At 32.0% G+C, this 22,464-nt stretch overlaps 2 protein-coding genes and 1 long non-coding RNA gene across 4 annotated transcripts; 1 reads left to right on the top strand and 2 right to left on the bottom strand.

Annotated features, from left to right (window-relative positions):
• Window positions 1-619: 619 nt before the first annotated feature.
• Window positions 620-20,632, bottom strand: LOC115877575 (eEF1A lysine and N-terminal methyltransferase homolog). The gene is made up of 8 exons (XM_030893821.1): window positions 20,390-20,632; window positions 20,206-20,328; window positions 19,716-20,151; window positions 16,906-17,168; window positions 8,987-9,170; window positions 5,550-6,048; window positions 965-1,093; window positions 620-903 (listed from the first exon to the last, which is right to left on the bottom strand). The coding sequence occupies exons 1-8, from the start codon at window positions 20,479-20,481 to the stop codon at window positions 629-631; spliced, it is 2,001 nt and encodes a 666-aa protein (XP_030749681.1). The 5' UTR covers window positions 20,482-20,632; the 3' UTR covers window positions 620-628.
• On the bottom strand, window positions 13,522-13,831 carry LOC115877576. Its single transcript, XR_004049367.1, has 2 exons — window positions 13,612-13,831; window positions 13,522-13,559 (listed from the first exon to the last, which is right to left on the bottom strand). It is a non-coding gene; the product is annotated as an uncharacterized LOC115877576 (long non-coding RNA).
• Window positions 20,633-20,877: 245 nt separating the features above from the next.
• Window positions 20,878-22,268, top strand: LOC115877574 (DET1 homolog). Of its 2 annotated transcripts, none has more exons than XM_030893820.1 (3): window positions 20,878-21,336; window positions 21,395-21,561; window positions 21,615-22,268. In XM_030893820.1, the coding sequence occupies exons 1-3, from the start codon at window positions 20,977-20,979 to the stop codon at window positions 22,261-22,263; spliced, it is 1,176 nt and encodes a 391-aa protein (XP_030749680.1). In that variant the 5' UTR covers window positions 20,878-20,976; the 3' UTR covers window positions 22,264-22,268. The 2 variants fall into 2 exon arrangements, with proteins under 2 accessions (XP_030749680.1, XP_030749679.1); XM_030893819.1 differs by having other exon boundaries at window positions 20,891-21,336; window positions 21,389-21,561.
• Window positions 22,269-22,464: the final 196 nt, after the last annotated feature.

Below are 22,464 nucleotides of genomic sequence, written 5' to 3'. Positions count from 1 at the left end.
TATCAAAGAGCCAGATGTCTTAAAATACTTGTTTTTCCGACGTTGCTAGCTCTCGTACTAGAATTTCTTCAGCACGTCCGCAAATATTTTGACTTATCTCATGCGACAACTCTTATGGCGACATATCGGGTGCGTCTCAAAAGTGGCTCGCCCCTATAACTTTTCTATTTTTTTCAGTTAAAAAAACGAGATTTGGTACGTTAGTATATGACATAAATTGGGATTGATTGACGTATTCAGTTGTTTTCGGTCACTTCCTGTTTCACCGGAAATCACTACAACTTTTGATTTTTAAATGGTACTCTCAGTATATTTCTACTTTATTCGATTGAAAATGATACTCTCATAAAATCTTGAAAAAAAATGAAAGCTCAAACTGAAATATTATTTCCATATCTATCATGACATCGTTTTCATTCGACCATACACTTATTTATTTATATTTTTATATCTAAAATTTAATGTAAATAACTGAACTTTTTATACTTGTATCTTGTATCTCATAATTCCTAGATAAATAAATGTATATACTTTTTCACTTTTTAAAAATTAAAATTTAAACTTTATTGGAAACTAAATTAATGTGATTTTGGAAAGGTTAAAAAATAAATGTCGCCAATAAATACAGTTATTTGTTTATATTCAATCTATTTATATACTCAACAATTTCAACATCTTGGTTGACATTATTTTTCTTAAAAAATGTTTTTATCGCCTCCATGCCTACCTTTAAATTATCTTTAAAATATTTCTCTTCCTTATTTGAATTAGAACATAAAAATATCTCGTTTAAATCTTCTGAAAGCTTGTATGCTACCACCGATTTAAAATGTGTTCTTAAATCTTTTAGAATGTTTGGCCTTAAACTTTGATCCCTTAGGACGACGTTTACGATAAGTACACCTAAAATAATTTGAAATAGGTTTTAATATTTGTATTAGATTATCTTAAAACATGTTAATACCTTCTTCTGAAAGCGATTGGGAAACATCCTTTAATGTCTTGGGAGATAGAAACTCTTTTGGTGGACAACTCATGCCTATCTCTGAATTTTTATTATCGACATCACATAGAATTGCTTCTACTTTTTGCCCTGTAACAATCATTTAAATTACATTTATAGTACAACGTTATCAAAAAAGGTAATTAAATTCACAATAATTAAGGAATTCATTAGATTACAATTTAAGATATACAGGGTCCGGCAAGAGTGCGTCGGACATCTGTAGCTCCTAGAATAAAAAACTTGAGAATTTTGTTTAAGTGCAAACCCAAAGTATGTGTAGGATATATTACAGGAAAATATTTTAACTTCTATAGGGTGGCTCAAGGGTAGAGGTGTGTAGTTCGTGAACGAACTAGTTCCAATGAACTATTCCGACCCCGGAATGAAAGGAACTAGTTCCTGGTTTCTCAAAGAACTAGTTCCTCAGGACCTATTCCGGGATCGAGACTGTGGCCGATATATAATAATATGCGACGGCGACGGATCGGCCAGCGCGCGTAGCTCGATGGTAGGCAGGAGTGGGGAGTGCCAGCTGTACGTTATCGGATCCGGATCTAGAGGAACTAAATAAAATAAAAGACTAGTTTACGTACGTACGGATCGGGCCAGCGCGATCGATGCTAGGCAGGAGTGGGGAGTGCCAGCCGTATGTTATCGGATCCGGTCCTAAAGGAACTAGAGGAACTAAATAAAAGACTAGTTTACGTATGGATCAGCCAGCGCGATTGATGCTAGGCAGGCGTGGGGAGTGCCAGTCGGATGTTATCGGATCCGGACACAGAGGAACTAATTAAAAGACTAGTTCACGGGAATCTATTCAGTCGGCAGATCCGAGATATGATACAAGGCGACGACGATGGAGTCGGCCTTGTCTATTGCCACGGCCGGCGTAATTACCACAGAAAATTGTCGTGGATACTGTTTTTGTTTTTTAGTTTGTTTTTTAAATATTTTATGGGAATGTTTCACTTTAGGTCCCTAAAATTAAGAAATATCTTATAAAACGAAGTAGATATTGTGAATTTTTAGAGAAAAACAAAAAGCTTGAAGTGAGGAAAAATGCAATTTTTCGTAAAATTTTTGTAATATTTGCTCCAACTGTTTTGTGATATAGTTTTTTAAACTCTGATTTGAGTTTATTTTTATTTTTTTATCTGCAATAAAACTTACCTATATGTTTTTAACATACACAATTACACATCTCGTTATATCTCCGTACATTATAAAAATTATACAGGTCATACTGTGAATAGTTCTGATTGACAACGAAACGCATTAGCAAGCAAGGGGGATGTCAATGTTAGTCGGGAACTATTGTGAACTAAAGACCTAGTTCAAGGAACTATTCCTCTGAAGGAACTAGAACTAAGGAACTAGTTCCTCCCAAGGAACTAGAATTCCCACCTCTAGATCTGGGTGTTTTTTTTTAAATATAACACCCTGTATATTATTGCATTTTGGTTTGCTTTCAGATTACTTTACATAATCCTAAAATATGAGCAAATATATTTCGATAGTTTCAGAGATATTAAAAAATAAATCAAAAATATATATTTTTCAGCCCTTCTTAAAAAAATTATTAAAAATACAAGAACTGTTTTGAAATCAAAACTATATTAGGTATTTACTTTAGATGGTCTGTTCTTACTTTGTTATAAATATGGTAATCGTAAATCATACAGAATGTTCAATATTCTACGCCAAACTTTCTAAAATAGAAAATATTTTTTCTTTGTTTTTTTTTAATTGAACATCCTGTATATTATTTTTTATTAGATGGAGAGTTAAAAAATGAACATTTTTTGTATTTAAAGTATTTTAAAATTTTTAATAATCTTGCAGATACACGTAGTATTATTTCATATGGCGCTTTCAATGGTAAAATACGGGAGAAAAATCATTAGGTGGCTTCTTAGTTTTCGAACGGTTTTGATGCCGTGGTCGTAATTACCATAGGCATTGAGTGGCTTTGATAAAAATTTATTGTGGAAAATGCCATGAAATATAAAGCCGGGAATATCTGCCACACCGTTAAAAATTTTGGAATACTCTAAATACAAAAAATGTTCATTTTTTAATTCTCCATCTATTGAAAAAATAATATACAGGGTGTTCCATTTAAATAAAACGAAGAAAATTTATTTTATATTTTAGAAAGTTTGGCGTAGAATTTTGAACATCCTGTATGATTTACGATTTCCATATTTATAGCAAAGTAAGTACAGACCATCTAAAGTAAATACCTAATATAGTTTTGATTTCAGGACAGTTCTTGTATTATTAATAATTTTTTAGAAAGGCTGAAAAATATATGTATACTTTTTATTTATTTATTAATATCTCTAAAATTATTGAAATATATTTACTCATGTCTTAGAATTATGTAAAAAGATTTGAAAGGAAGTCAAAAATGCAGGGTGTGCCATTTAAAAAAAATCATCCCAATCCACTTACACTTTTTTGAGCCAAACTATAGAAGTTAAAATATTTTCATGAAATACATCTTCGTATATCGGGTGTTGCATCGTCGAGCGGGACATAGGAAATCCCATGTAAATTTTAATGGGGTCAATTATTGGCTTCCCTAATTATTTTAGAGAATAATTATATTTAGGTTTATTGTAGAGCACTAAAACCCACATTCAAAAGAATAACTTTAGATATTTTTGATTAGCCCGTTTACGAGTTATCGCCGATTTCTTTTTAAATATTTCTCCTTTCTTATGGCCCTGAAATTTATCTATTTAGTGCTTTATTATTATTATTAAAAATTCATACCTACATCGAAAATATTATATAGCCATGAATTACACTCCCGAAGAAAAAGTATTGATGATTAAATGGTATTATGGTACTATCAAGGAAATAGTTATCAAAAGGTGTCGGACATGTTTGCTGCTCTGTATCCGAATAGACCGATACCTGAAAAATCTACAATCGCAAGGAATATCCAGAGATTTGAGACCAAAGGTACCCTAATAAATAACTGCAGATGTGAAGCAAGGCAGGAACAAAGAGAAGATGCAAGAAATGATACCGACTTGGAAGTTTTATTGTGCGTGGAAGAGAACGATGGAAAGATCAGCACAAGGAAACTTGAGGATGAAATAGGAATAGATCACACTACAGCGTTTCGAATTTTGAAACGACATAAATACTATTCCTTCAAATATGAAAAGCACAAAGAGCTACGAGATGGTGACGAAAAACGGCGGCAGGCGTTTTGTTATGATGTGATGGAAAGAGCAAACACGGATAGGGAATTTTTAAAAAACATATGTTTCACTGACGAATGCACGTTTACCTTAAATAATGAACCCAATGTTCAAAATTATCGATATTGGAACAAAGAAAACCAACACAGGTTTGTCAAAACAAGGACGCAATATCCACAGAAAGTAAATGTTTGGGCAGGGATATTCGGACACAATATTATCGGGCCATTATTTCTTACGCGAAATTTAAATGCAGAATATTATTTGGAACTACTCGAAAATCATATTTTACCTGCTTTACATGATGCCGCTAGGGAAAATCAGGAAGTTTAATACCAAATGGATGGCTGCCCGGCACATAGTACCCTGGCTGTTCGGGAATATTTAGACAATAGTTTTAACGGAAACGTTATTGGCCTAAATCATACAGTAAATTGGCCAGCAAGGTCTCCTGATATTTCGTCAAATGATTTCTTTCTCTGGGGCCATTTAAAAAACAGGATATACAAGGATAAAAAATACCCAAATCTAGACGAGTTAAAAAATGCTATTTCTGCCGAATGCAATAGAATTTCAGTTTACCAACTAGCGAATGTAAGAAGAGAATTTTATGATTGCCTGGGTTATTGTCTATCAGTCGATGGATGAATATTTGAACATCTTCTTAAATCCTAAAGTTCTAACAATTTAATAGTACCTAAATTAATAAGTTATTGAATATTGTAATAATACTATAATTAATCTTGTAATTGATTACTTTATATTACTTTAGTTCATATTAATTTGTATTTATAAATATATCTTTAAGATTTCCGATGTAGGAATGAGTTTTCAATAATAATAAAGCACTAAATAGATAAATTTTTGAAATGACAACTTCATTTGACAGTTATCTTTTACCTTGACTGGTGCTCATAAGTAAATACAGGGCCATAAGAAAGGAGAAATATTTAAAAAGAAATCAGCGATAACTCGTAAACGAGCTAATCAAAAATATCTAAAGTTATTCTTTTGAATGTGGGTTTTAGTGCTCTTCCATAAACCTAAATAGAATTATTCTCTAAAATAATTAGGGAAGCCAATAATTGACCCCATTAAAATTTACATGGGATTTCCTATGTTCCGTCCGACGACGCAACACCCGGTATACTTTAGGTTTGCACTTAAAAGAAAATTCTCAAGTATTCTAGGAGCTACAAATTGCCAGACCCTGTAATTAGGCACTGTATTCTAGTTTTAGTGATTTAGTAAATCAATTATGTGTGATATTGTGTTTATAAGTACAGGAGCCCATGCAATATGTAACAATATTGTATATTGAAACTTACCAACTTTGTTTAAATCGCTAAGATAAACTAAACCATCTTGAATGATAGCTCTTAATTTTTCATCTTCCTTAAATCCAAACCAATCTTTAGCGATTTCTAACATTTCCGAATCGATATCTACACCAATTATAACAGCTTCAGGCAGAAATTTATGCAAAAACGAACATAAACTGCCTCCTCCTAACCCTAAAACTGCCACTGTTGCGTTTTTCTTGATTTTATACGCAAGATGTGTCGCAACGCTCATGTATATGTGATGTTGGCACATTAATGTTGAAAGATCTATAATATTCTTTTGTTTTCCTCCTCTGGTTTTTATTACTTTAATTTTGGCTTCTGACTGGATGACTAATTGAGAGCTAAGGTAGAACAAACGTCTGAAAATATCTCCGTTTTCATGTTCAACGTCTTCTATTACATAATCGCCGGAAAAAATTGATTTACCTTGATGCCTTATTTCTCGTTTACCAATATCAGAGCCTAATGAGAGAAACGCAATCTGAAAAGGGAAATTTATACCTATTTTTAGGTTAATCTTGGTTGAATGAGAAAAACTATTATTTTTAATTAATCGACACCGTATACCTATAAAAGAATATATCACGGGTACCGCTTAAATTCTTGTCCCAATATTGAGGAATGGCTATAGGCTTGGTGAATTTTAGTTGATTTCAACAAATTCCGACCGCAGCGCTTCAACGGCAGAAATCAGAAATTATCAGTATGTATTTGACGTCCCCGTTAAGTTCATGTTGATCGCATTAAAATAATATTGAAATCGTAGCTTTATCATAATATTTAAGTATTTTAGTTTTTTGCTAGTGCAGTTATTAAAACTATAAAACACTCAGGTACGAGATTTGTGTGTAAAAGATTTGTAGTAAAAAATAAGTGAAAACGAATACGAATTAGGCGTCGTGTTGTGTTATGACAATTTCAAATGTTAATAAAATTGTCGAAAAAGTGTTAACGCTTAAAGGAGAGCGTAATTAGGGCGGTGTTGGGTGCAAAAACATTCAATAACTCAACTTTCCAGGATATTCAACTCTCCCGAAACAACATTTTATAGCTTCATAGTGTCCCACACCGATTTGATCAAAAACAAAAATGGATTCAAGCAGTTCGACGAAACAAGTAAGTAAACAAAGTGCTCGTTACATAATCAAAGAACTAAATAGACATATACTATGAGAGGATAAAATATAATTGGCAATATTAATGGTATACTTTTTTTAATCAACTAGTGATTAAATGTTTTATAAACATCTTCTAAACTTATAATTATGTACCTTTAAATGTAACTATGTACCCCGTATGTACCTTACCATAATTATATGTACCTTTAAAACATTTCGTTATAGCCTTAATTGTGACCCCACTAGCAAAACCTGAGATTAAAACTATGCTCGCTACCGTAGTTGACCCTTCAAAAAGTTTTTTTAGCTGGAATAATAAATTATAATACAAGTTAGGCCTTGTGCCTTGTGACGATATCAAAATAATTACTTTTTATTTTTAGAATCTTCAACACTTTTAGAAAATTAAATAATTTTTTTTTCGTATATTCGCTATTTAAACCCGTGTATTTGTATATACTAGTGGTTTACGATATTCTCCGATAGTGGCAGCACCGGCGGAGAATGCACCAAACCTATAGAATTTCCCACATAAGTTTATCCCTGGGTTGTCTAAAGTTTTCTGTGCTTGCTCAAGCTGGGACCACTTTGACTGGGCAGTTTCAAATCATATATTTTATTTTATTTGAAATTAAGGTTAAAGACGTTCAAATAATGGAATTAAGTCTTTGAGAAAATTGGGAGCTTTTTATAAAACATTCTGAAATCAATTAAGTTTGAGAATGTAACATTACGCATATTTTCATTAAACGTATATGAGGAAAATGCAACAATTTCAAATTCGCCCTGTATTTCGGGAACTCAGATGGCAAGGATAAATCTGTGTGTAGCATCTTTAGTTTCATAAAAAGATAGCAAATGATGTGAAAACCGCATGTAAAACAGACTAAAATGGGACACACTGTACAAGGATCCCCACTGTACATGATCACAATACAAGGTTACTACACAAGGCTGTTTTGTGGTGGATTCCAATTATTTGCTTCCTCTGAATTTCAGAAATTAAAGTCTGAGTGTTTATTAATTTTACTATTTGCTATGGCTTGTCTGTGAAAATAGATCTATTATTTCTTAAAATCAATCAAATTATTATTACCTATATGATTTAAATGAATAATAGTCGTAGCAATTTTTACCAAGAGACTTCTTTGACAGGTAAGAACACAAAGTTATTGCTCTTCAAACCAGTTAAAAAAAATGTAAGTAGCGCCACCTACATGTAGGAGCCGTATTGATGAAATATCGACAGTAGTTCAGAAATTAATTGGAAAAAATCGAAATAAAAATCAAACTTCTACACCCTGTTTCTCCGAAACTTCGAAACGACGCATTTAAGGACAAAGATTTATAAAAAAAGATACTAATCTATAGAATATGCTTAGGCTTTCTTGAATATAATTCGAACTACACTATACCGGGTGCGTCTCCAAAGTGGCTCACCCCTATAACTTTTTTATTTTTTCAGATAAAAAACGAGATTTGGTATGTTAGAATATGACATATATTAGGATTGATTGACGTATTCAATTGTTTTTGGTCGCTTCCTGTTTCACCGGAAATGACTACAACTTTTGATTTTTAAATGGCACCCTCGGTATTTTTTTACTTTATTCGATAGAAAATGACATTCTGAATAGAATGACATATCATATGTCAACTTTTGACATTCGCGCTTAATAAAAATTCGTATTTTAAAATTCAATCTAGAGTGCCATGGCCATGTTAAAAACACAAATTCTTAATTAAGGAGCCTTGGAAAAATATATTTGATCGTTAACGTTTTTAGTGTCTTGTCCTGGCCAGTTAGAAAATGCACAAATCGTATTTTTAATCATATCTCATTTTTTTCAAATGGAACGAGGGTGGCTCATTAGCATATTTGGAAAAATCATTTTTTTACGAATAATTTGATACCACCATATACATATTGATACCACCCACTTGGTATTTCGAGTCAAATTTTGGTTACGAACCGCAAGTTATAATTTCAAATAAATCGTATGCGAAAATGTTAAAACTTGACATATGATATGTCATTCTATTCAGAGTGTTATTTTCTATCGAATAAAGTAATAAAATGCCGAGGGTGCCATTTCAAAGTCAAAAAATTATAGTCATTTCCGGTGAAACAGGAAGTAACCGAAAATCAATCCTAATTTATGTCATATACTAACATACCAAATCTGGTTTTATTAACTGAAAAATTAAAAAAAAATTAAAAAAAAATTAGGGTGAGCCACTTTTGAGACGCACCCGGTATACAAGAGTTATTGTATGCTTTATTATTTTAATATTACTTACTTTGTGGTTTTTCAAATGCGCTGGAGCTAAATTACATATTATATCTTCTAACTCGCTTTTCACAGCATCTAAAGACTCATACACTTTCCCCCTGTGCATTGAAACTATAGCTAATCGGTTATGATTTGTCATTGTTACTAAATTTTGTCTACCAGATTTAGTTGAAAACAACCATTCCGATTCCCTGGAAATATTGAAATATCTGAATAATTATGTTGTTAATCAGTCATCAGGGTTGCCACCTTTTGTATTTAAAAAATCGGGACAGCACTGGTGCAACCATAGACTTAAAATAAAATATAGACTACACTATTTACATCTCAACGCGGTCAAACAATCTTTTTTGTACACATGTTTACTTCTGGGTACAGTCGACCGAGCCTTCCTCATCCAGCCAATGTTGTCACGTCTTTAATATTATCAATATTTTTTTTCTTGTTATACACATATATTGAGATATTAATACTACAGTTTAATAAAGTAGGTTTGATTATTTCATAGATGTATTAAATAGTACTTATACTACTAAATTATAAGTCGGATACTGTTTAAAAAGGATAAGTTCTTTACAATTTGACAACACCGATTAGAGGCGAGGGAGCCTATTCATTCATTTATTACCTTGTAGTACGCGTCGCATTTTTTAAAAATAACCTGGAGTTATTGAAAATAGCTCTGGTAGTGGCCTTTTTTAAAGGGTATAACGTCACATATTTCGTAAATAAGTCGACAATCACACATAAGAATGTAACGCCCCCTGTAGACTGGGGTAACGGTCCGTATAAATCCAGACTAATAATTTCATTTTTTTCTCGGATATTACAGGAGAAAGAGGAGCTTTTGGTAATAAACTCAATTTTGCCTTTTGGCAAATGTCACACGCTTTTAAGCATTTTTTGATATCACGAAACATGCATTTCCACCAAAAATCATTTTTTAAAATACTCCATGTTTTAAAAATTCCAAAATGACCTAAAGAAACATGACAATCATCAATAATTTTATTTTTAAATTCTGATGGAATGCACAAACGGTAGGATTGATCGTCTGATTCTCTTACAAAAAGCAATTGATTTTTAAGAACAAATTTATTTATCTTTTCATCAAGTTGTTGATTCTCTAAACCTTTATAAATTGGCCCAAAATAACTATCGTTTTTTTGCGCGGCAGGTAGTTTTTTTAATAACGTGTTCAGCTTATCAGGAAACTTGATCGACGAGGAAAACACTTTAAAACACTTCTCACCCGGAACCGAATAACGAATACCAGGGTTTCTCGATAGTATGTCGGCTATTTTATTTTCCGAACCCTTAACGAAAGATATTTTAAAATCATACTCTTGCAGAGCTAAAGCCCACCGAGTTACCCGAGGCGTGAGTAACCGACACGTTTGAATATAACATAAAGCTCGGTTATCGGTTAGCACTTCGAAATGACGTCCTAATAAATAAATTCGCCACTTCTTTAACGCAAATACAAGAGCCAAGATTTCTTTTTCGTTGGATGTGTAATTTCTTTCCCGATCAAGTAAAAGTCTACTAGCGTACGCTATTACTCGTCGTTCTCCCTCTATCCTTTGAAACAGTTGAGCGGCTATTGCGTAATCACTAGCATCAGATTGTACGTAATAAGTGGCAGTATTGTCGGGGTGGTATAGTAGTGTAGCATTCTTTAGTAACCGTTTTAACTCATCGAAAGCCCTGTCCTGTTCAGTATTCCAAACCCACTTATTTTTTGTTCTTAATAATTTACTTAAAGGTTCTGTTACGCCCGAAAAATTCTCACAAAACCCTCGATCGTAATTACATAGTCCCAAAAATGACTGAATATCTTTTTTATTTTTCGGTTTTGGATAATCCTGAACGCATTGAATTCTTTCAGGATCGGGTTCTATATTATTTGTGCTTACAATGTAACCCAAATAATTTAATTTTTCTGGCATAAATTGACACTTTCGAAATTTAACTGTCAACCCAGCTTCGTTTAGACGGGAAAAAACTTGATCCAAATGATTTAAATGGTCTTCAAAATTCTTGGAAGCTATCAAAATGTCATCAAGATACGGTATAACAAAGTCATCAAACTCTGAACCCAATATCTCAGAAATGCATCGCGAAAATGAAGAAACAGCGGTAGAAAGTCCGAAAGGTAACACCGTAAATTGATAGCACTTAGTACCAACCAAAAATCCCGTATACTTTTTATCGCTTGGGCGCAGAGGTATTTGCCAGTATCCAGACGACAAATCAAGACTAGTTTTAAATGGTTTCCCGAACAAAGACTTCATAATATCATCAATAGGTCGTGGTAACTCGTATTCTTTTTCTAATACCCGATTTAAATGTCGCGCATCCAAACAGACGCGAACCGACCCATCTTTCTTAACCTCTGTGACTAACGGACTAATATATTGGGTGGAAGCCCTTTCAATTACCCCCCAATCAAGCATTCGCTTAATTTCATTATCTACAGCTTCACGATGTGCAATTGGTATAGGATATTGTTTAACTTTAAAAGGAGTTTCATTAATCAATTTAATTTTGTGATAGTACAATTCGGTTCGCCCCGGTATATCAGAAAATATATTTTTATATTTCAAGAGAAGATACTTAAACTGATTTTTTTGTTCAAATGTTAAAGATTTATTTTCGTTTATAAATTCTGTATTAAAACCATTTCGATCAGTATTTAAAGTATTTAAGGAATATTCTTTTTTTAAGGCTATCGTTCTAGTTTTTTTAATGTCGCTCGGAGGAATATAAAAATGAATCGTATTAATTGTTGAGACTGTAAAAAACTCTTTATTAGAATTTAATAATGTTATTGTATCATTTTCTAAGTTTATTTTACTTTTCACTGAAAATAAAAAATCAATACCTAAAATTATCGGAAAAACTAAATCACTAATTAATAAAAATTCATAACTAAAATAGTTATTAGCTATTTTAAAATCAAGAAACAATTGTTTCGCTATTTTACGTTGTTTTGTTTTAAACGCCCCTGTAATACGAATCCCCGTTACCGGAAAACTAGGAATTTTCTCTTGAAAATCTCCCAATTGAGCGTAAACGTCACCGGATATGCAGGATATTTCTGAGCCGCTGTCAATTAGTGCTGGAAAAGAAAAATTAAAAATTGAAACAGTAATAACTGGTGATTTTTTATTTTCAATGTTAAGATGGTCAAACTCACAGTCAGAGCCCCATGGCTCTTCTTCCATATTTTTATTTAGTATTACGGCCATTTTGCCACTGTCAGTTGTCTCCGGCCCTAAAGACTGTGGCTCGGCTCGTTTCCCGATATTTCCAAATTCGCTACCCCTAAATCGTCCACTAAATCCACCGCGGATACGTTTCGATTTGCATAATTTTTTCTTTCGGGTCCCAACCTATCCTTTTCATAACGCGACCCAAAATTTGATCTGTCTACCGTTCTATGATTATAATATTCCGCTTGTTGCAGTATTGGGATTACTTCTGACAATTTCTTTAGCCCTATTATAGCGCTAAATATATTTACCGGAAAATGGCGGGCTATACATTGAATTAATTCAAACTCAGACAGGGGTGGTCTGAGATATTGTGCCATAGCTACGTATTTTGTAAAATGGTCTACTAGAGAGCCAGTTTCATACTTTCCTTGCCAAATTTTTAATTTTATTTCTAGTTGTTTAGTTTCGCTCCAAAAATATCTTAAATATGCTTCCTCAAATTCTGTAAAAGTAAGAAATGATTTAAGATATGCCTCACTCCACGCTTTAGCTCTACCCTGTAATTTTTTTGCCAATAAAAATTTTATTTCTAGAAATGAGGTATTATTTCTCTGTAATAAAAACTTAATTTTTTCTAGAAAATCTATAGGGTGTAACGTATTATTACCATGAAATTCTGGAAGCATATTATCTATGTTTGCTAAAATTCTATTATATTCGCTAATGTTATCAATTTGAAAAGGTAAAGTTTGTTGATTGTTATTTTTAAAGGTATCTGTTATAGATTGATTTACAATATTTCTTATAAAACTATCTAAGTTATTAAAGTCCCTATTATCATATGGCGGTGGTGGTTGGCGTGGGTGTTGATTAGTTTGTTGTGCAATTCTTGTAGAATCAGGAACTTTTACTTGTTCACCCAAAAAATATGGAATGTTCCTACCTTGAAAATCCATGCCCGATGTATATATTGGTGATTTCTGTGTAGGATAGCGTGGCAAACCTCTGGATGCATTCGAAAGAGGAATGCGCTCATTTTCTGGAATATTCCTACGCCGGACAGCTCCAGTAGGTTGTCTTCCACTTGAAGTCTGTTCTGGAATGACGCTCTCGTTTCGCTGGGAAAATGTGGGAGTTGTTTGTAGCTCCTCGTTCATTCTTCTCGCCCCCAGACGTGTTAAGGGTGGTGAATTTCGACTGTTATCAGCAGGAGGTGTTCGTCGAACTGCCATTCTTAGACTCGGCCGTAGTTGGGTAGCCAAGATGTAACAAAACTCTATAAGGGGTTAGGGGTTCGCTCAAGTCAAAGAAAACTCTTTCGAAAAACACTCCGAAAATTCTTTATTCTTGGTATCTAAAATACTATACATTTACTTAGCAGGGGGAAAATTTTATATATATGGTACAATCTTACCTATCAAGCCTTTCTACTAACTTTTAAAAGTACAGTTTTACACTTTATCGCCACAGGATAATAAAATGAATACAATAAGAATAGTTGTTTCAGCGTACAGTAGCGAGAGTAAAATGAGAATCGAATTCAAATATGCAAGGCGCAAAAAAAGATTTAAATAAAAAACTGACTCTCCAGGTAGAGCTACGACCAAATAAGATTCCCCACATTGTTATGGCTGCTACAATTGTAACAAAATCATAATTATAACCCTGTTAATAATTAATAATGTTTTTATTAAAAATATATTCCGGTTTATTCTAAAATTATCTTCAGGATCTAAAATAACATTCAAGAATTTTAAAATTATATTACATTATGAAACAATATTTTTTAATATACCGGGTCGTCTCAAAAGTGGTTCACCGCTATAACTTTTTTATTTTTTCAGATAAAAAAACAGATTTGTATGTTAGTAGGTATATGACATAAATTAGGATTTATTGACGTATTCAATTGTTTTTGGTCTCTTTCTGTTTCACCGAAATGATTACATCTTTTGATTTTTAAAGGCACCCTCGGTATATTTCTACTTTATTCGATAGAAAATGATAATAGAATTCTGAATAGAATGACATATCATATGTCAACTTTTGACATTGTCGCTTAAAAACAAATCGTATTATAAATTTCAATCCAGGGTGCCATGGTGTTGTTAAAAACACTAAGTTTTAATCAAGGAGCCTTGGAAAAATAGTTTTGATCGTCTAATGGGTTTCGTGTCTTGTCTAGGCCGATTAAAAGATGTACAAATCATATTTTTAATCATACATATGTCAATTTTTTCAAATGGAACAAGGGTGACTCGTTAGCATATTTGGAAAAAGCATTTTTTTATGAATATATTGATACCACACACTTGGTATTTCGAGTCAAATTGTCGTTATGAACCACGTGTTACAATTACAATTAAACCATATGCGAAAGTGTCAAAAGTTGACATATGATATGTCATTCTATTCAGAGTGTCATTTTCTATCAAATAAAGTAGAAATATACCGAGGGTGCCGTTTAAAAATTAAAAGTTATAGTCATTTCCGGTGAAACAGAAAGTGACCAAAAACAATTGAATGCGTCAATCAATCCTAATTTATGTCATATACTAACATACTAAATCTTGTTTTTTTATTTGAAAATATAAAAAAATTATGGGGTTGAGCCACTTTTGGGACGCACCCGGTATAATAAAGACAGTACCGAGTTAAATAAATGTAGTTTTCATTTTATCCCCTTCCTATCACCTTCCTTGCTTTAATGGAACAGATTTATGTTTTCTCTATTTTACATAATAAGACATCACTTAACCAGAAAAAAAATTACAACAATCATATTTTTTTTTCTCTCTCTGTCGCCGATTCTATTATATCTGTGGAATAGATCCTGTTTTCATTAATATTAGGGGTTGTAAATGTTTGACTAAATTAATAATTTATTATTAATTTCAAAAATTACGTAATTTCGATTATAAAATTTCTTCTATAACGTGTATTTTATTATTTTTATCCTTTTTGGACTCTAAGACGTTTTTTCTAAACTTTTATTTAAAAAACCTGTCCTAAATCTTAATAAAATATAAAAAAGTTTAAATACGATATATTTTTAATTTAATTATAGCTTCATTAAAATAGAAAAATTACCCGGCTATGATACGGAGAGTTCAGGTGTACTTGAGAAACGAAAGACAGTGTTGTGTTTCTCGACAGAGTCGTCAGGGAACGACCGTTACGACAGAGACAACCTATCTATCGCTCGTGTCGCACTCGTTATAACCTAAAACAATAACACAACAATAACAAGACATTGTCTGATCGGATGTTCCAGCTATTTATGAATGAGATGCTCAGTCTATATTTTATTTTAAGTCTATGGGTGCAACCATTTTGCTTAAATGTAAAATTTTATGTGCCCATCGGATTTTGAAACAGTATTTTATGACTTTTTGCGTTAACTTAAAGAAATTATTCGAAATTTATAAATAATTATGCAAAAATAAAAAGTTGAGTTAAAAAGTTGAATAAACTAAACCTAACCTAAACAAAATAAAACGTTTCAGCTCTATAATCTGTACAATTGGCTTTATTAGTTTATTTAATTATTTTTAAATGAACATTTTTTGGCAAAATAAAACACTAATTCACCACACAACACCAAAATGCTTTAAAATATAATATACTTAGTACACACAAGCATAAAAAGGCCTAAACCCCTAGACCTACAAGTGCGCTAATTCCCATTAAACACTTTACTTTTAACAGTGGACGCGCGTTTCGTTCATTAGCTTAGCATCATCCGTAGATGATGAAAACTGATGATTAGCTTCAAATTTATGGTGAGCGAAACGAGCGTCCAGTGTTAAAAGCAAAGTGTTTTGGTGTATTGCGGTGAATTACTTTTTTATTTTGCTGTTGTAACACCAATGGTTTCAAACCCCAACTGTAATGAATATTTTTTATTTGTTTTGTTGCTGTAATAAGAGCCTTGTAATTTTTAATAAAATCCAAAAATTCTTATATGCGTTATATTAAAATTAAATGAGATTTGAAGTTCCGTTCTAATGAACTTAACTGAACATCTATTTCTAGCGTCTGTCTACTTCAACATCATACGTGAAAATATACATATTGTTAACTGGACGGCTACTTATTGGGGAACAGAATGGCAACACTGCATCTAATTCCAAATGAGTAAATGAGTACTAAGCTAAGCTGCCGACTCGTCCCGTCGACGTCGCGTCGTCTCTCGACGAGCGGGCCGAGGTTGCCATATTTCAACCATAAAGCTCTTGCCGCGAGTAATAAACAAATTAACAACCCGTATAAATAACAACCTTAAACAATGAAGGCATATAATTTACTCTAGTTTTAAAAATACTTTATTTTTTTATCTATAATTTTTATATCTTCTTTGGCAAATTTCCTTTACGCAAGTTTGTATTATCGAATATTCATTAAACAGAACATCAATATCTATTCCTTTTAATTCTAAAATTCCTGAGATTTTAATTAATTCGTGGAAAAGAACTGTTTTTAAATTCAAGTTATTAATAAACATGTATTTTTTATAATAAATTTTACAATTTTATTGTTTAATAAAAACGTGGCTACTGAACAAATAAAAATCGAGACATTAGGGCTTTGCGTGGGGACGCGGGACTTTTGGATCAAAATCGGGACAGGTGGCAACCCTGTCAGTCATACACAAAAAAGCACAAGCAGCTAGACAAGTAAAAATAGATTTGTATAAACAAAAGTTTACCTTCCTTGAGGAATGATGAAGGCCGCGTAGGGTAAATTTTTGGCCTTGTATGGTACTTCAACAACATGAACAGTATACCTAGGTGACTGACTGCCCGGTTCGTAAAGATCTAAACTGATCTCAGCATCTTCATTAATATTACATTTCTTTAAAGATGAACAAACAAACGAAGCCGTTTGAATACTAGTAATGAATGATATTATCTCCTCAATTGAATTATATTTATCGATTTTATTGGTGGAACCTAAGCTGGCCTCTAAAATCTATATAATATAAAAAAGTATAATAGTTGTTCAATATTATACAGGGTGACCCATGATTCCAAAAAAAGGTCCCCTATTAGGTTCACTATTTCAGATTTTAATCTACACTTTCTATAACCAAACAATATATTGGCAGTCTATATAATTCTACATCATGTAAAATGTCAGCAATCTTCATATCTAAACCATCGCTGACGCCGTTTTTTTCGATTGTATGGTAGGTACTTAATTTTGAAAATGATAAAGAACATTTCTTATTAGAGCTCGAACACACTGACGCGACGGCCAGGTCGCAACGACCAGCCAACGGCCAGGGACGCTAGTGTGCGTTGTATCATTTGATTTAATGGTATTACGTGTCGCACCGACCAAGCTGCGGCCGCTTGGGCGTGAACGTTAGTACGCGTTGTATCAGGCTGCTGCGACCTGGCCGTCCTGTCAGTATGTTCGAGCCTTAAGAGATATATAGGGCCCGGCAATAGTGCGTCGGGCGTCTGTAGCTCCTAGAATAAGAAACTTGGGAATCTTGTTTACGTGTAAACCTAAAGTATGTACCAAGATGTATTTCAGGAAAATATTTTAACTTCTATAGAGTGGCTCAAAAAAGTGTGAGTGAACCGAGATGATTTTTTTAAATGGAACACCCTGTATATTATTGCATTTTTGGCTTCATTTTGGATCACTTTACATAATCCTATGATATGAGTAAATATATTTCGATAGTTTCAGAGATATTAATAGATAAATAAAAAAATATATTTTTCAACCTTCCTTAAAAAAAATTATTACAAATACAAGAACTGTCCTGAAATCAAGAGTATATTAGATATTTATTTATGATTAGGTGGTCTATATTTACTTTGCTATAAATATCATATTCTTAAATAATACAGGGTGTTCAAAATTCTGCGCCAAACTTTCTAAAATATAACATAATTTTTCTTGTTTTTTTTTAAATGGAACACCCTGTATATTATGTTTTTAGGACATGGACAATTAAAAAATGTACATTTCTTGTATTTAAAGTATTTCAAAATTTTAATGGTTTTGCAGATACGCGCAATATTATTTCATATGGCTCTCTCAACGGTAAAATACGAGGGAAAAATTATTGGGGTTGCTTTGATAAAAATTTACTGTGGAAAATGCCATATGAAATATAAAACCGCGAATATCTGCGAAACCGTTAAAAGCTTTGAAATACTCTAAATACAAAAAATGTTCATTTTTTAATTCTCCATCTATTGAAAAACTAATTTACAGGGTGTTCCCTTTAAAAACATCCATTTTATATTTTAGAAAGTTTGGCGTAGAATTTTGAACATCCTGTATAAATTACAACTACCATATTTATAGCAAAGTAAGTACAGACTATCTAAACTAAATACCTAATATAGTTTTGATTTCAGGACAGTTCTTGTATTTTTAGTTCTTTTTAAGAATGGCTAAAAATAATATATATTTTTCATTTATTTATTAATATCTCTGGAACTATCAAAATATATTTACTCATACCTTAGGATTATGTAAAGTGATCTAAAAGGAAGCCAAAAATGCAATAATATACAGGGTGTTCCGTAGAAAAAAATCATCCCGATTCACTCACACTTTTTTGAGCCACCTTATAGAAGTTAAAATATTTTCCTGAAATACATCCTCGAACATACTTTAGATTTACACTTCACAAAATTCATATTTTTTATTATAGGAGCTACAGATTCCCGACGCATTATTGACGAGCCCTGTATAATAATTCGCAGTTTTTATGATATTTAAGGCAAATCCTATGATTAAACAATATCCAGCGACACATTTAAAAAATTAAAACTTTATTGAAAAAATATATTTTTTGTCTAATACTGTTGGTTATCTGTGAAATTTACTCTAAAAATACAAAAATATACATGAATTGGCAATTTTAAGACAAAGCGCAAATCCTATTAAAAGATATCCAGCAGCACATTGAAACATTTTTAAAACTTTAGTAAAAAAAACATATTTGAATTAAGCAGTATATCTATGAAAATACTTTTTAAAATGTAACTCAACTAAATTTAATGTATAATCTTCCAGTGGAGACCTGCAATAATATAGCTGCAGGAAGAATAATAAACTATATTTCAATCTTAACCCTATAGGTAGTAGGTGTTATATATTCAGTATTAGTATAAACTGCATAAAAGGTTGGTCTCATTTCTTCTGGAATACAGAAAGCAGATCCAACAATTACATATCTACAATCATCACTAAAAAGGCTGCATTCTCTATTAAGTTACTCTGTACTTGTAAGAATAATTAAATGCTTTAACTAAAAAAGTGGCGCCTATAATTTTATTCTGTAACACTTTCCCTACCAATATACCTACCATAAAGAAACGTTCAAAATATCTACTTTTAATATAATTTTGAATACCAATTGATAATGTATCATAATTGCTGCTGGCCCATGACAACTGCTTGCATATCTTAAATATAAACCCAAATAGAGAGCTTCCTGGGAACACTTGATCACCCTATATTAATATCCTTGAAAATCACTATGCTTACCATTCTTGGCAATGCCTTAAATTTTGTACATATAACCATAAACACAGGCAAAGCATTTTCTCCATTTTGCACAGATTTAGTTTCAGGTTCAAAGCATCTAACAACTCTAAACATCCAGTCATTTTTTGGAAAATATAACAAAATTTTATTTAAAATATGTTCTTGTAATAAAGAGATACACAAATATCTTCCTCCAAGCTTTAAAAGCCTTTGTATTTCTGCAAAGTATTGGTCAATTGATTTGATAGTTTCATCATTGTCATTTGGCATTAAGGCATCGAGTGTGCCTTTGTCAATTATAACACTAAATTTTTCATCTTCGAAAGTGGTATGTAGAGCATCCATTTGAATATATTCCAGACCCGGCCTTTCTTTATCATTTTGAGAAAGCATTTGTCTAATTACAATATTAGATATATCAATATTTGTTATTTTACTAAAATTGTAACAAATTAGATAAATTAAAAATAAATAAATTAGGACAGTTTACTGGAATCCTATATCATATAAATCTTTACCCAGACTCGAATTACCACAACCCATAACTAAAATATTGTCTTGAGTTTTTACATATTTATGTATATACCCTGAAAGTTCAGGATACTCGCCATACCTTAAAAATAAATGATTAAAAGTACATATTCTGGAAGTAGTTTAGTGACTGAAAATTATACCATTCAAAAGCTTTATTTCCACGTTTTTTAAAGAATAGATCCCAATATTCCTTCTGACTAAATTCTTCTTTAGTCTTCGGCAATAAATTCATTGTTTTAGTTTTATTACTTAAAGACAATAAATGTTTATATTTTGCAGATATTTTCTATTTTAATAAGTAAATAATTTCAAAACAACAAATAAAGTTTAAAATGAGGTTAGGATACTTGAATCATAAAATACTTGAACTACTTTAGATGTTCAAAAGTATAAAATGATCTACCAGTGATCTACGTTAGGCAGTTTAGGCCATAAAAAAAATAACATTGATGAACCTTATAGTCCTAGCAGCTTAAGATCGTTAAATGAAAAAGAAGAAAAATAACTATTTTTGTCCCAGAGATATAGAGTGAAATGTCCACAAAAGTAATGGATTAGATATCATATCCTATTACATAGCCCAGGCAGCTGAGGCTGCAAAACTAAAAAAAAATTATTGTCGTTTGTCACTGTCAGCTGAGCTTATCACTTTATCGCTAACCCAACTTTTTTGGTCTGTGATGTTTATGTTTAGTATGTTCGTTAAAAGTTTAGAATAGCAAAACAAATGGAATTTACCCAAAAGAGAAGACACCCAGAAAATATTGTTGTTCGATTATTAAATAGAGAAAGATATGGTTCCCGTAAAGCCGGCACCCAACTTCACACGGTGCGACAATTTTACCAAAATATATTTCCAAACTTTACAGTTATTAATGTTGAAAAACCTCCTTGTTTTTTACGAAAATTTAGCCCTGATGGAAAATGTTTTATAGCGTTTTCAGCCGATCAAACTTCTTTAGAAGTTTATAGTTATCAAGGGCCAGCCGCAGCTGCTGATTTACTTCAAAATATTGGAAATTATGATACCTTATCAATTAGTATTCAAAATGATATTAAAAGTAGAATTTTTGAGCGTTTCTTTAAGGTATATTGGTAGGGCAAGTGTTCTAATAAAATTATTAGTGCCACTTTTTTAGTTAAAGCATTTAATTAATATTACAACTACAGAGCAACTTAATAGAGAATGCAGTCTTTTTAGTGATGATGGTAGATATGTAATTGTTGGATCTGCTTCCTATATTCCAGAAGAAATGAGACCAACCTTTTATGAAATTTATACTAATAATGAATCTGTAACGCCTACTATACGGTTAAGATTGAAATATATTTTATTATTTTTTTTCTGCAACTATATTATTTCAGGTCTCCACTGGAAGATTATACGCTACATTTAGTTGACTTACATTTAGGAAAACTCTGTGATATTAGAAATTTTAAAATAGATAAAATATTCTTATCCCATAATCAGGGACTTTATTTATATAAGGATACATTAGCAGTTTTATCTGTTCAACATCAAATGATTCACATTTTCCAAATCTTAGATGGAATGTTTGTAGATGTGAGAAAAATTGGAAGATTTTGTTATGAAGATGATTTGTATCTGTACAATTCAGTATATCCAAGTGAAGCTGCATTTAAAGATGTTTATATAAATTCCTTGAAGCACAGGCTTTTAACATTCTTATATAAAAGAGCCTCAAATATAAGCGAATCTACTGGTGATCCAACAGAGTTACGAAAATTTTATCTACATTTCGATAATTTTAATTCATTAAAAATGTGGAAAATGCAGCTTTTAGATGAAAATCATCTATTGATAAAGTATGCTAGTGAAGAAATTGTTACTTTAAAGCAGACTGATGCAAACAGTAGTGAACCACAATTTTTTATTGTGTATAATATTAACAGCAGTAAAGTGATTGCAGTTTATGAAAACAGCTCAAAAGAATTAGTAAACTTGTATGAGAATTTCTGCGATTCATTTAGGAATGCATGTCTCTATAGCTGAAGTTAGACAATAGTTAGACAAAAACAATGCTGTCCTTGTCTAGGCGGCCATACTTGTCGTGAGGAGAATGACAGGAATGACACTAATGACTGTTTCCAATTTTCCTATTTCACTGTCACCCCCCTGACTCCCGCGGCAAATGTCCAAGAAAGACTAATCATTCATTCTGATTGGTCCTGTCCGGTCGTAGCTCACGTCGTA

The sequence above is a fragment of the Sitophilus oryzae genome, unplaced genomic scaffold (assembly GCF_002938485.1).
Source record: "Sitophilus oryzae breed Bouriz unplaced genomic scaffold, Soryzae_2.0 scaffold_1494_pilon_pilon, whole genome shotgun sequence".
NCBI classification, from domain to species: Eukaryota; Metazoa; Arthropoda; class Insecta; order Coleoptera; family Curculionidae; genus Sitophilus; species Sitophilus oryzae.
The sequence above is the reverse complement of the archived record's forward strand: the minus strand, read 5'-3'. Positions and strand labels throughout refer to the sequence as shown.